The sequence below is a fragment of the Tachypleus tridentatus genome, chromosome 10, assembly GCF_004210375.1.
Source record: "Tachypleus tridentatus isolate NWPU-2018 chromosome 10, ASM421037v1, whole genome shotgun sequence".
Classification (NCBI taxonomy): domain Eukaryota; kingdom Metazoa; phylum Arthropoda; class Merostomata; order Xiphosura; family Limulidae; genus Tachypleus; species Tachypleus tridentatus.
This window is the reverse complement of record NC_134834.1, coordinates 183,217,605-183,233,727: the sequence shown is the minus strand read 5'-3', so window position 1 is coordinate 183,233,727 and position 16,123 is coordinate 183,217,605. Positions and strand designations below refer to the sequence as shown.

The following is a 16,123-nucleotide window of genomic DNA, read 5'->3' as shown; positions in this document are numbered from 1 at the left end:
TTTCTATCCATACCAGCCGTTTTTAAATATACAATTTTCTAATATACAGTTTTTAATGTTAATTTTGAGTTCAGTGGTGTTGTATTTTCTATTAATTGAACCGGAATGATTGTTTAGGGTGTTACCAGGGAACTGTGGTAAGAAGGAAGGTTGATTTATTTGTATGTAGTTGTTAACATGTTGTTGGTGTTGTGTGTCAATGTCATAAGAGTTTAGATCGCTAAGGGAGGATTCGACAAGATAAAACTTAGTTACACTTCATACGTGTTTTTCCTTAAGTGGATTCTGATTTGATATACGATATTAATGTCTTTAAACCATGATAACATGATGTATATTAAATACTGTACCATTATAAAGTGGTTAATGGTATGCAATTTTTGGTATAACTCTTTGGTATGCACGAAAAACCTTCCATGGATGTTGTATGACAGAACACAGAACTATATTTCCAAGAAAACAAGTTACAAACAAGTTTACAGACAAATAACAATCATCCGTTCTATTTTCTTCAAAAATGGACGCAACTCCGACAACAACGGACATAATTCTAAAACACTTTTGTCTTTGGTGAAATGTCTTTCCGTCAACCTCAAATGGCAAAATCACCAAGGACTCGTCCATTTCCCTGCAGGTCTTCTGCGTTGCGTAACGTAAGCGCAAAGCGCTTTATTTCATAGTTATGTTTTCTCCTTGATTATTAGATAATACAGTCAACACGGACTCGTCTATTTCCATAAGAAATTTCGAAATCTCTTTTGTAACATAAATCGATTAAAAGACAAACAAAAATACATTTAATATTTAGACAATTCAGTAGTGAATTTTTGTTGTTGTTATTTCTTGATAAATGTCTCAATCGATAAAATTCTGAAAGAGATTTAAAATAACTTAGAACTTTAAGCGGAATGCTATTTGTTTATTTGGGTTTGACGTAAGACCCGCTCACACATCACACACTTGGATTTATCGGCAACAACATAAAAATGACGTAAATTGATAGAATCACGAGAGTTGAAAACCGACAAGTTTTCTATTTCAGCAAATTGTCCTCATATTCAAAAGTCTTCTTGTCTGCAAAAAAAAAAAGACGTCAGATATTATCATTGAAATGTATCGTGCACGGTTATTATTGTCTTCATTCGTCAAAAACACACACAATAATGATTCACTCAGAATTCTTGGCATAACTTGCTCTAATTTTATGTGTACTTACGATCATTACGTTAATATTAAAATCACTGAACTTTATTATTCACGTAAGAATTTTTTATTCGAGATGCTGTGCTGACAAGTAACTATTATAGGCGAAAGAAATTTTGAGTTTATTCGTAATTGAAGAAACATTGTCGATATAAATAACCATATTAAATATTTTGTTTATTGTATTTAAAATTCAGACTAGATATCTTGAATGTTCGTTTTTGAATTTCGCGCAAAGCTACACGAGGGCTATATGCTCTAGTCGTCCCTAATTTAGCAGCGTCAGACTAGAGGGAAGGCAACTAGTCATCACCATCCACAGTACTCTCTTCACCACAGATATCGAACCTCAATTTCTAACATTGTAAGTTCTCTGAATCATAAACAATTATCTTTTGAACGTTTTTAGTTTTATTCAATTTCAATACATTAATTACATTTATTTTTGTTTTCCGGTTTTAAATACCTCATAAAACGTTTGACATTTATTTTTTAAATCCTTTTAATTTTAGTTTGGTATCAGGATTTTTACACTAATCTCTCAACATCCTATAAATTTTCAGATATAGCATTTCTTTATCAAATTTATATCTTATTTTATTTACGTCGTATATATATAATTTACCTTACTTACACTTTTCAAAGTGCTTTATTTGTTAAGTCTCGCTTGTTTCTTTGTTTAGAATTGAGCACAAAGCCACACAATGGGCTATCTATGCTCTGCCCATCACGGGTATTGAAACCCAGTTTTTAGAAGTGTGAGACTGCAGACATACCTCTGTGCCAACGCAGGGTTTGGTTTGAATTTCGGGCAAAGCTATCTGCGAGGGCTATCTGCGCTAGCCGTCCCTAATTTAGCAGTGTAAGACCAGAGGAAAGGCAGCTAGTCATCACCACCCACCGCCAACTCTTGGGCTACTTTTTACCAACGAATAGCGGGATTGATCGTTACTTATAACGCCCCTACGGCTGAAAGGTTGAGCATGTTTGGTGCGACGGGGATTCGAACCCGCGACCCTCAGATTACGAGTCGAACGCCTTAACCCACCTGGCCATGCCGGGTCTGTATTGTAATAATAATAATAATAAAAAAAAGTGTTAGGACATTATTGGATTGTTGTTCAAGAAATCAATCTGTAAAACAAACCTTCCCTTCTTTTATTATTCAAAAGCTGTAATGCAACTGAACGTGACCTAAGAGATACTTCACGATACACGAATAATCCCATATATACATGTACAATTTTATAACAAAGAAAATAAAACAACAATCTCCAAAGATGATGAATTCTGATCCGATGAAGTACCGTTTGTTTGCGGTGTAATCTGTAGAACAAAATGAAAAGTTTAGGTGCTGGATCAAAAACAATACATGACGTATTTGATTTTCGAGGGGACATTGTTCTGCACAATGATTAATGTTTAAAGAAACAACGTTTGTTTTTAACATGCAAACTGTGCGGTGCATGAACATATTCGATTCAGAATTTGTGTAAGAACAGGAAGAGGATTGCATAAATAGACAAAATAAACGATTTTTCCTTACGGGATATAATCAGCCCACGTGGAACTAGTTTCCTTCCAACGTGCAAACAATGTTTTTTATCTAACCTTATAGTTAAAAATTCTTTCTTTTGATGACGTAATAGGTTTTAAAAACGCAATATCTCACACACGTCGTTAATACATACAATTGCTAACGATTGACGGTAAGGCTACAAAATACGGATTATTAGTACGTGCGTCAAGCAAGGTTTACATTAAAATTCGATTTAAACGACAGTTTACCAAATAACAGGCAAAATAACAACAACAAAATCAAAATACAATTGAATACTTCACAATGAAATAAAATATAAAATAATCTATTGTACAAGAAAGGATTCATAAGTACCAAAAGCTTAATTATCATGTTTCTACAATCCGGATAAACCGTGCTTATAACAATCTGAATTACATGGTGTTGTTTTAGTATCAAAGTGGAATGGCTGTTCTCATAACATCAAAAACAATAATGTATTTCTTAGAAATCTGTGATTTCTATTCTAATAATCATAGATTATATAGTTTTAAACCGGATAATCTTACCAGTTAGAGCTAAAATGGAGATATAAAGAATGAAACAACAGATTACAATGATACCATACAGCGTTTTCGTTACAAAATACTTGAAGTTCAATACAAACAGAAGACATTTATTTGTAAAGCGATTCTTTGTTTATCTTCCAAACATTACTTTGCTTAATATAACACATTGCTTGTTTTTTTTAAATTTCGCGCGAAGCTACACGAGGACTATCTGTGCTAGCCGTCCCTAATTTAGCAGTGTAAGATTAGAGAGAAGGAAGCAAGTCATCACCACCCATTGCCAAATCTTGGGCTACTCTTTTACCAACGAATTATGGGATTGACCGTTACATTATTATGCTTCCACAGCTGAAAAGTGAAAATATTTGATGTGACGGGGATTCGAACCTGCAACCCTCGGGTTACGAGTCGAATGCCTTAACCCACCTGGCCATGAAAGGCCTATATTGTGTTGTTGTTCTGTTTTTACATTATGGTAAGATTGATAACAAAATGTGAGATTTATTTTACGGAACGATCCACAAAATAAGTTATATAATAAAAAAATATTCTGATTCGCAATTTGTTATAGCAACATACATAAAAACTGTCTTTATTGATGGATATCAATTTAATTTGATCACGAAGAGTTGAAACGAATGATAACATTTTGATTAAAATGGAATTACGTATAGTCTTATCAGATTTTCGATTATTATAACATGTTTATTAATCTGTTGATTTCAGTATTGGAGACCTAATGTCTGAAGTTGTGATTCGAGCCTTATTTGGATCAATTTGGATGATGTCATTTTGAAAGTTCCTTATTTCCAAAGTTCCCAACTTTAATTAAAAAACAGCAACACACGTTTTACATGTGACTAGTATTATGTCGCCCAGCAGCATGTTTATTTTCTTTACCAAAACGAGAATTGTAATGTCTGTTCGTAAGTAAAGGCGTATTTTGTTGATATGTAATATACTACGATCTTCGCTATTATGTGATCGTTTGGAGAAATTAATTTGGTTTGATAAAGCCAGAAATAGAATGAGTTTCTTTTTCTCAGTAGTTCATCAATTACATTTGTTTCAGAAAAGACATTTAACGATCCGTAATATTACTCGTGATACATATAAGAAGTGAGACGTGTGTGTGTGTACTTATTTAGTTTCTTTAGACATACCCAAGTGTAAGCCTCGCTCCTCATTACAATGTTAAGATACTTTATATAATAATATTTACTAGAAATGGAAGGCAATGACTTTAGAGGATAATTTTGATGATAATTTTAAGAGCAAAGCTCTTCCAAATACAACCAAACAGGAATCCCTTTATGCATAAGTGTAGTATTGGTTTGGTTTGTTTTGAATATCGAGCAAAGCTACACGAGGGCTATCTGCGCTAGCCGTCCCCTAATTTAGCAATGTAAGATTAGAGGGAAGGCAGATAGTTATCATCACCCACCGCCAATTTTTTGGTTACATTTTACCAACGAATAGTGGGACTGACTGTCACTTTATAATGCCACAACGGCTGAAAGGGCGAACATGTTTAGTTCGACGGAGATATGAACCCGCAACCCTCGGATTACGAGTTGAGTGCCTAAACTACGTGGCCATGCCGGGCGTCAGTGTAGTAAAACTATTTTTCTAGAAACGAACTGATCTACATAAATAGTTTTTGAATATACATCTTTGCCATCTAATTCAAAGCTACGACAATATTTTTTTAAACCAGACTTCTGCATCACCATATCAAGTTTCTTAGAATTTTAGTCCGTAGTGAAAACTTTACTGAAAGTTAATTTCTAGCTCTAAAGTAGAGAAGACGCATAAGCTTATGTCGTTCCTAAAACTGAAATAAAAAAATTGTATTTGACGAGTATCCAAGGCTTCACTTTGCTCGCACTTTTTACAGGCACACAATTTTGATGCTCGTATCATATAACTACGGAAAACAGAAAATTGATGGTAAAGGAAAATACGCGCTATAATACTGCAGAAAAAAATTATAGTGCGTAATTTCCTTCTGGAAAAAAACGCTAATTTTAATTTTCATGTTTGGTTATAGAAATACGTATATTGAAGTGAAATTGCGTTACAAGTATTTCAAGACACTGTTACTGGACCCGGCATGGCCAGGTTTGTTAAGGTGTTCGATTCATGATCTGAACTTCACGGATTCGAATCCTCTTCATACCAAATATGCTCGCCCTTTCAGCTGTGGGGCGTTATAATGTAACGGTCAATCTCACTATTCGTTGGTAAAAAAGTAGCCCAAGAGTTGGCGGTGGGTGATGATGACTAGCAGTCTTCCCTCTGGTCTTACACTGCTAAATTAGGGACGACTAGCACAGATAGCCCTCGTGTAGCTTTGCGCGAAATTCAAAACAAAACAGATTGAGCCTTTTTTTTGCCCCCGCTAGTACATCGATCAGTCTAGGGATTTACAACGCTAAAATCAGGGGTTCGATTCTCATCGGTGGGCACAGCAGATAGCCCGAGGTGGCTTTGCTATAAGAAAAACACACAAAACACACACTGTTATTTCTAAGCTTTGTAAAAGTTTCCCTTACTAAATATATTTTTCCGAAGTTGAATATTTTACTGATTTTTTAATAACAATTCTTTCAAACTGTTACTTTACCAATTTCAGCTTTACTTCCCGCCCGTTAGTTGTTGTTTTCGTATTTCTTCTACTAGAAAAAGACTCCAGCTATATTTAAAGTAATACTCATAGAGGTTTTGTTTCCAAGATAGATGATGGTAGCAGAAATTTATTGAATTTGTTTATAGCTATAATGTTTTCTACAATCCAGGTTCTAGTTCCCTTTCATTAATGATTATTATCCATCTATGATTTGTCAAGTATATTCGTTTAATTGAAATTTTTTTACTGCAATTCTTTAGTATAGTTTTAGAACTCTTTGATCGTTTCTTATCTTTCTATATGAAGCAATATTGATCTCCCATTTATCGAGCAAAGTGCAGTTATAGGAGAGTTTGATTTTACGACTCACTGACCAATACCTTAAAAATGAGACAGACGTTGGATAGTGTAAAGCAGAAAACACAGGTTCTAAAATGTACTTCACAAATTGACTCAGCAATAATCTTCAATAACAGCTTATAATATTAAATGTCGAGGTCCAATCTCTTTAATGGACACATTGCAGCCAAACCATTTAGAAATACTGTAAAAAGAACGAGAAAAAAACAGTAAGTGTCCAATCACAATGCCTGTTCTTTATATTCTTAGGAATTATAAATCTTGGGTTTAAGGAACGTATAAAAGAACAACAAAATAATACAGTTTTAGAATTATTTCCAAATGGAAATAAAACTGCAATTTGAGAATAAAACACCACCAACACAAACGAGCATCTTATAGTTAAAACTAATAAATACAAATGCGTCCATCACTTATTCCACATTCCACTAATTCTAACCATTTCTACGAGGTATTTTGCATATATTGACAAAGAACCAGAAACACTTACCAGTTTTCGTGACGTGTAGTCAGAGAAGTTTAAAACAATCGATCTGAGTCAAGCTGTCTGCCTCAGACGGGTTAAATTAACAATGTTAGAGGGAAACAGTTTTAAAACTTTGGTGTGTTTTTTTCAGCTCGAGAAATACAGTTATTTCCATGTAGTTGAATAAAATACTTCTATAACAACTAAAGCGTCTTTTGGGCACTAAATTCTGCAACCAGGAACGTCACTAGTTATTCAGGTTACAGCAGAAGATATACAATTTCACAACGTCGATAAAATAATATTACGGGCCCACCATCCGGCGTTTTCCATTGTAACACAGATACGTCACCAGCTGTGGAAATCATGAACCCGGGTTCCACAAATGCGTGTTGGCTGTTAAATAAAAAGACAGATACGACTCATTTATGGTGCATGTTTATTTCTAAAATCTTCGATTATCTAACCAGAAATATTTATGTTACAGAGGACAACGTTATAAGGTATCGGTGTAATTCTTTTAAAACATTTATGTTTAAAGTTAAATCTGGAACTGTGTGGTGTAGAAATTGTGATTTAACAATAGCATAATTATAATACAGCTTTAACTCATTAAATGAGTATCATTACAGTAAACAGCAGAAATAAATACAAAAGCAAATACTTTCTAATTTCTACATTATAGTTACATTGCATTCTAAAAATACCATATTTGAAATGTTGAAGCTTTTTTATGTTATTTAGCACAAAGCTACAAGAAGGGCTATTTGTGCTCTGCCCAGTAAGGGTATCGGAACCTGGTTTTTAGCAGTACAAGTCCTCATGCATACTGCTGTGTCACTGGGGGCGAATGTTACAGATCAGCTACACCTCTAGCGTACAGACATGTACAAAAGATGAGTTACTCAACATAGCCGTTTGGTTGCTTCATCACTTGAATTTGTACTGTTACTTGTAGCTAACATCATATATAGTACGAACTGATAAGATGGATTGTCTAACATCATATATAGTACGAACTGATAAGATGGATTGTCTAACATCATATATAGTACGAACTGATAAGATGGATTGTCTAACATCATATATAGTACGAACTGATAAGATGGATTGTCTAACATCATATATAGTACGAACTGATAAGATGGATTGTCTAACATCATATATAGTACGAACTGATAAGATGGATTGTCTAACATCATATATAGTACGAACTGATAAGATGGATTGTCTAACATCATATATAGTACGAACTGATAAGATGGATTGTCTAACATCATATATAGTACGAACTGATAAGATGGATTGTCTAACATCATATATAGTACGTACGAACTGATAAGATGGATTGTCTAACATCATATATAGTACGAACTGATAAGATGGATTGTCTAACATCATATATAGTACGAACTGATAAGATGGATTGTCTAACATCATATATAGTACGAACTGATAAGATGGATTGTCTAACATCATATATAGTACGAACTGATAAGATGGATTGTCTAACATCATATATAGTACGAACTGATAAGATGGATTGTCTAACATCATATATAGTACGAACTGATAAGATGGATTGTCTAACATCATATATAGTACGAACTGATAAGATGGATTGTCTAACATCATATATAGTACGAACTGATAAGATGGATTGTCTAACATCATATATAGTACGAACTGATAAGATGGATTGTCTAACATCATATATAGTACGAACTGATAAGATGGATTGTCTAACATCATATATAGTACGAACTGATAAGATGGATTGTCTAACATCATATATAGTACGAACTGATAAGATGGATTGTCTAACATCATATATAGTACGAACTGATAAGATGGATTGTCTAACATCATATATAGTACGAACTGATAAGATGGATTGTCTAACATCATATATAGTACGAACTGATAAGATGGATTGTCTAACATCATATATAGTACGAACTGATAAGATGGATTGTCTAACATCATATATATAAGATAAGATGATTGTCTAACATCATATATAGTACGAACTGATAAGATGGATTGTCTAACATCATATATAGTACGAACTGATAAGATGGATTGTCTAACATCATATATAGTACGAACTGATAAGATGGATTGTCTAACATCATATATAGTACGAACTGATAAGATGGATTGTCTAACATCATATATAGTACGAACTGATAAGATGGATTGTCTAACATCATATATAGTACGAACTGATAAGATGGATTGTCTAAATTCATATCAGCTCATGTCTCATCTTCCATTTTTAACTTTGGCGTTTACAAAATCACTAACATTGAAAACCTTTTAAAGATTCATATTACTGTACTTCTTATCTTCACGACGTTTCATTCTCTGCGCTTATTAACGAAACGGTTTAATAACTTACTGTGTTTTTGTTGGCAAGAGGGAGAAACGTTCCACGTTTATTTCCCGTGTTTTGATCGTATGAGGGTAAGACGTTTTTTGTTTGTTATTTATTTATTGTACTTGATGTATTAGCTCAAGATATTTTGGGTCTGTCATAAACTTAATTTATTTTGATGGATATGTTTCATGTTTATCGTGTTTTTACAATATTTCAATGTTGTGAGTACAATGTTTCATGTTTATCGTGTATTTATAATATATTGATGATATGAGTACAATATGTTTCATGTTTATCGTGTATTTATAATATGTTGATGGTATGAGTACAATATGTTTCATGTTTATCGTGTATTTATAATATATTGATGATATGAGTACAATATGTTTCATGTTTATCGTGTTTTTACATTTTAATGGTATGAGTACAATGTTTCATGTTTATCGTGTATTTAAAATATGTTAATGGTATGAGTACAATATGTTTCATGTTTATCGTGTATTGATAATATGTTAATGGTATTAGTACAATATGTTTCATGTTTATCGTGTATTTATAATATGTTAATGGTATGAGTACAATATGTTTCATGTTTATCGTGTATTTATAATATGTTAATGGTATGAGTACAATATGTTTCACGTTTATCGTGTATTGATAATATGTTAATGGTATGAGTACAATATGTTTCATGTTTATCGTGTATTTATAATATGTTAATGGTATTAGTACAATATGTTTCATGTTTATCGTGTATTTATAATATGTTAATGGTATGAGTACAATATGTTTCACGTTTATCGTGTATTGATAATATGTTAATGGTATGAGTACAATATGTTTCACGTTTATCGTGTATTTATAATATGTTAATGGTATGAGTACAATATGTTTCATGTTTATCGTGTATTTATAATATGTTAATGGTATGAGTACAATATGTTTCACGTTTATCGTGTATTTATAATATGTTAATGGTATGAGTACAATATGTTTCACGTTTATCGTGTTTTTACACTTTAATGGTATGAGTACAATATGTTTCGTATTTGTTATTCATTTAATGTATTTGATGTATTAATGCAATACGGTCTGGGTTTGCCAAGCATTTACTGTATTTTAATTTTATATTTTCAAGACGTTTCAGTTTATTTATTCTGTATTTACTACGTTTAGGAGTATCACATTACTTATTAATAATATACTTCCTTCAATGTAGTTGAGATAATACAAAAGTTACGATAGTATTGGAAACATGTTATAAGTGCAACATTAAGCTGAGCGAATTACCTCTTAACTTGGATACACACAATAAGCCTGAAACGTAACAGAAATACCAACATTATTTTAGGGCCATTCTGATCAAACTTCCAACTTACCTTTTCGGTTCTATTTGTCTGTAACAGAAGTTGTGTGGTCCAAATGTTAATGATAGAGATCGAAAACCAATTATTATGGAATTAAGCCACTTCGACGTCGTGAGAGTAAAAATATTAAAATGTCCATTTTACTACAACGAAAATGTTTAACAAGAAAATCATTACTCCAGCAAGTAGTCTAACACGATACGATATGACATGTACCCTAACTAACCAAGTCTTATAGTTGACAAACATTTATCATTCAGCTCAGATATATATATATATATATATATTCGCAATAGACTATCATATAACAGTGCCACATATACAAACAAAATTCATATTTTAACTTGCAGTAAAAACCCACTGTGATTGGTAAGCTAGGAATTGTTTCTGAATCACTAACAACTTACGTTTAATTTGCTAACATTTTGGACTCAATAATCAACTTATTTTGATGTACAACGCTATAAGTGTTAGTTTTACGTTGCATAAGATCACCATACGCACACTAAACGGAAAACTAAATAGTCTCCAAGATCCAATCTGTGGATTTAACTTAATATCGTTGTCGGAGTTCAAACTAGGTAAAAACTGGCTTTCTAGAAATGAAAATAAGTGCTAATAATTAAATGGCAAATTTCTGGCAGCGGTGCTAACCCAGAATTCCTATAACGACATAGCTGGTTATGATATCTATACGGCTAATCTCTGAAAGGTGCTATGTGGAAGTGGGGACAAGTGGATTCTATTTCTATACCTATTTCACGTGTCTGAATTTAAATTTGTTTCTTAAATTGGGGGACAAATTAGCATATGTGATCTTTGACTCCTTCAACTGAAATACATCCAGGTTCCTTCCTTCAAGGCCAGTAAGCAACATTGTATTACCATTAGAGTAATTCGGCATCCATTTGTAACGTACAAACGTTTTCTTTCCAAGCTCACTAAATGAAATCAGTGCGATTTACTCTAACGTATCAGGATGTGTACTTACGATATATTAAAGGATGTGTACTTACGATATATTAAAGGATGTGTACTTACGATATATTAAAGGATGTGTACTTACGATATATTAAAGGATGTGAACTTACGATATATTAAAGGATGTGAACTTACGATATATTAAAGGATGTGAACTTACGATATATTAAAGGATGTGTACTTACGATATATTAAAGGATGTGTACTTACGATATATTAAAGAGTCAAATTTAGAATGCATGAATGTTATTGTCTGTTCTACACTTACCCTTGTAAAAACGATCCTCGTACATAGTCGGGCAGCTTTCTCCCTGGAAATATACACAGCTTGAGCATTATAAAAACATAATGTTATAAACATTGTGTTATTACAATACCACTCAACTAAGTAATTATTACAAATAATTTATTTGAAACAAACAGTCTGGTGTGAAATATCGCATTCAACTGTTTCAGAAGCTCATTGTTTATCGTGTGGAGTCAACGATTATTAAACCCAGGAGTTGAACAATTAGCGACGATAATTTTGTGAGTGCTGTAGTATTAGTATTAAAACCTAACACGATAAACAACCTTAATTTCTTTTACCAAGTCGTTAAGTATTTCTTTAGTTTTCTTAGATTCAAATTCATTCACTTACAAGTGATACTGTTACTTCGCTCTGTATTTTCGTCTTACAGTTTAGACCTACGAAACATGAGTTTTCTTTCTATAAAAAAGCGTCAATAACTGAAGCACTGAGATCTGTACTCTAAACACACCACAACACTATCTGTTTCTCAGTATACAGTAAAGTACGGTCGAGTCATTATTGTTCTCATCTCAGCAACACAATCTTTCATAAACCACCTTTACAGTCAGATTTTAAAACTTCTGCTCAGGTCCTACTTTACAAAGATTCCGACTGCTAAGTTTCTAGCGCGTTTGTAGATTAGGAAAGTTGATATCTTGCTCATTGTCCGAGACCCTACAACACAATGTGGATTAGAAAAATTTGTGTTATATTGCATAGTGTTTGAAATTAAGCACAAAAACTATACAAGGGAATATCTGAGCTCTGGACACTACGAGTATCGAAACCCAATTTCTAGCGGTGAGGGTCTAATGTATGATTCAGATATAAATCGTTATAAAAGAACCTTTTAGGAAAAAAAGTCGCCAATCATCTACTTCTATAATGATAGATGAACTACTTACACAAGGGACAGATTTATGCCGTTTAACCTGTTAATTAAATTAACTGTAATCTCTTCCTTTCGTAAAGTAAGAGTCAGAAAAAAACCATGTTAATCATTCCAGGCTCGACCTGAACTGAACAACCAATAAGATTTCATAAAATATTTCACAAACTCAGTGACGGAATGAACAGAGAAAGCTGTGAAACTTCAATTCTTCCTCAATAATTAAAACCTAAAAAGTCCATCATCTCTCAGTGAAGTCTGTTACGATGCGAAGTTTCAAAACTAGTTGTTAATGTACTTAATTACAGAGAGAAACTGGAATCAGATACGACGAGCAGTAAAACTTAATTGAATTACATAGCACACTAAAGTACAGCGACATAGTAATATAGTAAATATGCAAGTTTCTAGATTTTCTAATTTTCTAAACGTTCGCCTTATACAGGAATATTTAAAAAAAATGTATATTCAAAAAAGGCTTAATATATTTTTCTTTGTTGTTTTTTCTTTCAGACTTAGAGTAAAGAAAGGGAGGTTACGACATATTAATCAACTGCAAAGAAACAGTAATTTTCCTTTTCTAGTTCATCCTATATTCAAGAGTAAAGGATGTTTTCTTTGAATGTAGTTTTTTTTAACAGCTCTATATCAGCTAACGTTAGGTGGGATGGTATAATTTTGAAGAATAAAATATTTTTAAAACAAGATATATTGTTAGAATAAAATATTTATAAATACACATTTACTATTCGTGATAGTTTACTTTCAATATTACATTGCATTTTGTGCAGTTCTGTACTGTTAAGACTAGTTTTTAAAAGAGGAATATACATTTATAGTTTCTATCAATTCGAACCTCAAAGGTTGTGGAGTGAATTTTTTAGAAATTTTTCGAGTTTTACATTACATTTTATTCGTTAGTTATCCCAATAGTTTAGTTTGTTTTGAATTTCGCGCAAAGCTACACGAGGGCTATCTGCGCTACCCGTCCCTAATTTAGCAGTGTAAGACCAGAGGGAAGGCAGCTAGTCATCACCACCCACCGCCAACTTTTAGATTACTCTTTTACCAACGAATAGTGGGATTGACCGTAATATTATAACGCTCCCATGGCTGAAAGGGCGAGCATGTTTGGTGTGACAGGTATTCGAACCAGCGACCCTCGGATTACGAGTCGAGTTCCTTAACCACCTAGCCATGCCGAGCCAATTATCCCACTGGAAGGTTTGTTGAACAAAATACATTATAATTATAATAAAGGCATGAAGTTCTTCTACTAATGAAATAAAAATCAACCAAATGCATAAAAACTTATTCAGAATGAATTAATTAAATACGAGCAAAGTTTTCATTAAAATAATGAAAAGTTTTTGTAACCAGTAACTCATTAGTTTTCTTTCAGTTGGAGTAATTAATGTTTACTAATCACAAACAGTGGCACAAGGAGACATTAAAAATATAGAAAGACAAAACAATCTCGTTAAGCTTTCTTCACGCTAAAGGTATTCAGTACACATCGCAAAGTTAAGTAGATTTATGTATCGCTGAATTATCTTACTTGCTTCCTTCTGGAGTCAATATTTGTTCTCAAGACTCGATTGTTCACTGGCTGAGCAGGTCGATAGTTATCGGCTATAGGTGCTTTTGGATTTTCATTGTCACCTTGTTTCGTCTCTCTGAGGGCATGCAACTGTGGTGAAGAGCATATAGTCTTTCGTCAGCTTAATCTGAACTTATTATTTTATTACAAATAATTGAATTGAAAATTATGCTACAAACTGTGGACGTTTTTACTGTAACTGACAATAGTTCATTATTTCTACGTATTTTAATAAGGCTACAGAGAGTAAAAATAAACAGTTTAAGCCTATTTCTTTTATATATGAGCGAGACGACGTCCAACGAAGAACAATTTGTTTGTTTGTTTCGAATTCCGCGCAACGCTACTCGAGGGCTATCTGCGCTAATCGTCCCTAATTTAGCAGTGTAAGACTAGAGGGAAGGCAGCTTGTCATCACCACCCACCGCCAACTCTTGTGCTACTCTTTTACCAACGAATAGTGGGATTGACCGTCACATTATAACGCCCCCACGGTTGAGAGGGCGAGCATGTTTAGTACGACGGGGATTTGAACCCGCATCCCTCAGATTACGAGTCGAGTGCCTTAACCCACTTGGACATGCCGGGACCATAAAAGTAAGAGTGTAAGTTTCTGGATTAAATCACTAAGTTAGTACTTGAAATGTAGAAAAAAAGGCCATATATAAGGGTAGACTTCGTTATATTAATTTAATGTTAAGACTAAAGTTTGTTTGTTATAAAAGAAAGCTAAACTGGGTTAACTGCCGTGTCCACCGCGGGGAATCGGACCCTGGATTCTAGAATTATGAGTCCGAGACATACCGCTGTCCCATCGAGGGACAGTAATAGTAATGGATGAAAGTTAACCTAATTGATGTTTTGGTATTTTGACTTAATTTCGTTAACAGTTTATGTATACGATGTCTGTTATGTTTTCGTGAGGGTCAGAAAACGTGCCAAAGGAAAGGCGAAAAACAAATGTTGACCCCCCACTCGTTTTAAATTAGTACTGAAATTCACAATTAAGATGTACCTTTGGAATAAGTAAAACAATCATAAACAAAAACGAACAGTAATGTTATATATTAAAGTGATAATTTTAACTCTGGAGAAACGTTGCACAGTTTCGTCTCGTATGGAAGACAATAAGATATTAGCAACCCTGAAGCCAGTACTTACCACGTGATTCATGAAGCTAACTCATCGTGTCATTTGATAAACTTTATATCGACTATCTCGTTTTTTCGATAGTGTCACGGAAACTGGTAATATGATAAAAGATTTTCTTTCTTCAGGGTTTGAGAAGATCGTTTACGAGAGGTACCGTGTGTTTTAAATACGTTATATATTTTGTGATTAAAAATAAACACCTTACACCAATGAGTAAACGTTTCTCATCAGAATGTATGTTATAATCGTCCCCATATCGCCCAAATAACTTGTAGTATCACGAAACTAAAGTGACACATGCAGTTTCACAAAACTTACTGTATTGTTTTATTTATTTCTTTTATAAACTATTAATGTTTACTCTGAGAAAAATTACTTTAAATTAACACGTTACAGATATTTATATATATTTTTTTCTGATTAAGGTTTACACCACAAACTGCTTTGGAGACTTTTTTGGATTAATTTGTTATGTGTTCTATGAAACCATACATTTTTGAGGACTATAATCTTAAACTTCAAATTACCTTCATTTTATTTACTACTACTTTATCGGTGGGGATTATACTTTGCATAATATTGAGGAATTTTATGTTTTGTCACTTCCTCAATATTATGCAAAGTATAATTCCCATCGATAAAGTAGTAGTAAATAAAAATGAAAATTAACCTGAAGATGACCGAAGGTCGAAAAGTTGTTCTCTACTTTATTTTAA

The 16,123-nt window shown here is 33.1% G+C and overlaps 1 protein-coding gene across 1 annotated transcript in view; it reads right to left on the bottom strand.

The window, feature by feature from the left end:
* Positions 1-423: 423 nt before the first annotated feature.
* LOC143231076 (carbonic anhydrase-related protein 10-like) overlaps positions 424-16,123 on the bottom strand; it is a 168,792-nt gene continuing 153,092 nt past the window's right edge. The window contains exons 8-11 of the mRNA XM_076465612.1: positions 14,214-14,345; positions 11,743-11,785; positions 6,771-7,142; positions 424-1,074 (exon numbers count right to left, since the gene is read on the bottom strand). Of these exons, the coding sequence (XP_076321727.1) occupies positions 7,111-7,142; positions 11,743-11,785; positions 14,214-14,345 (207 nt within the window). The 3' untranslated portion in view covers positions 424-1,074; positions 6,771-7,110. The remainder of the gene's footprint in view (positions 1,075-6,770; positions 7,143-11,742; positions 11,786-14,213; positions 14,346-16,123) is intronic.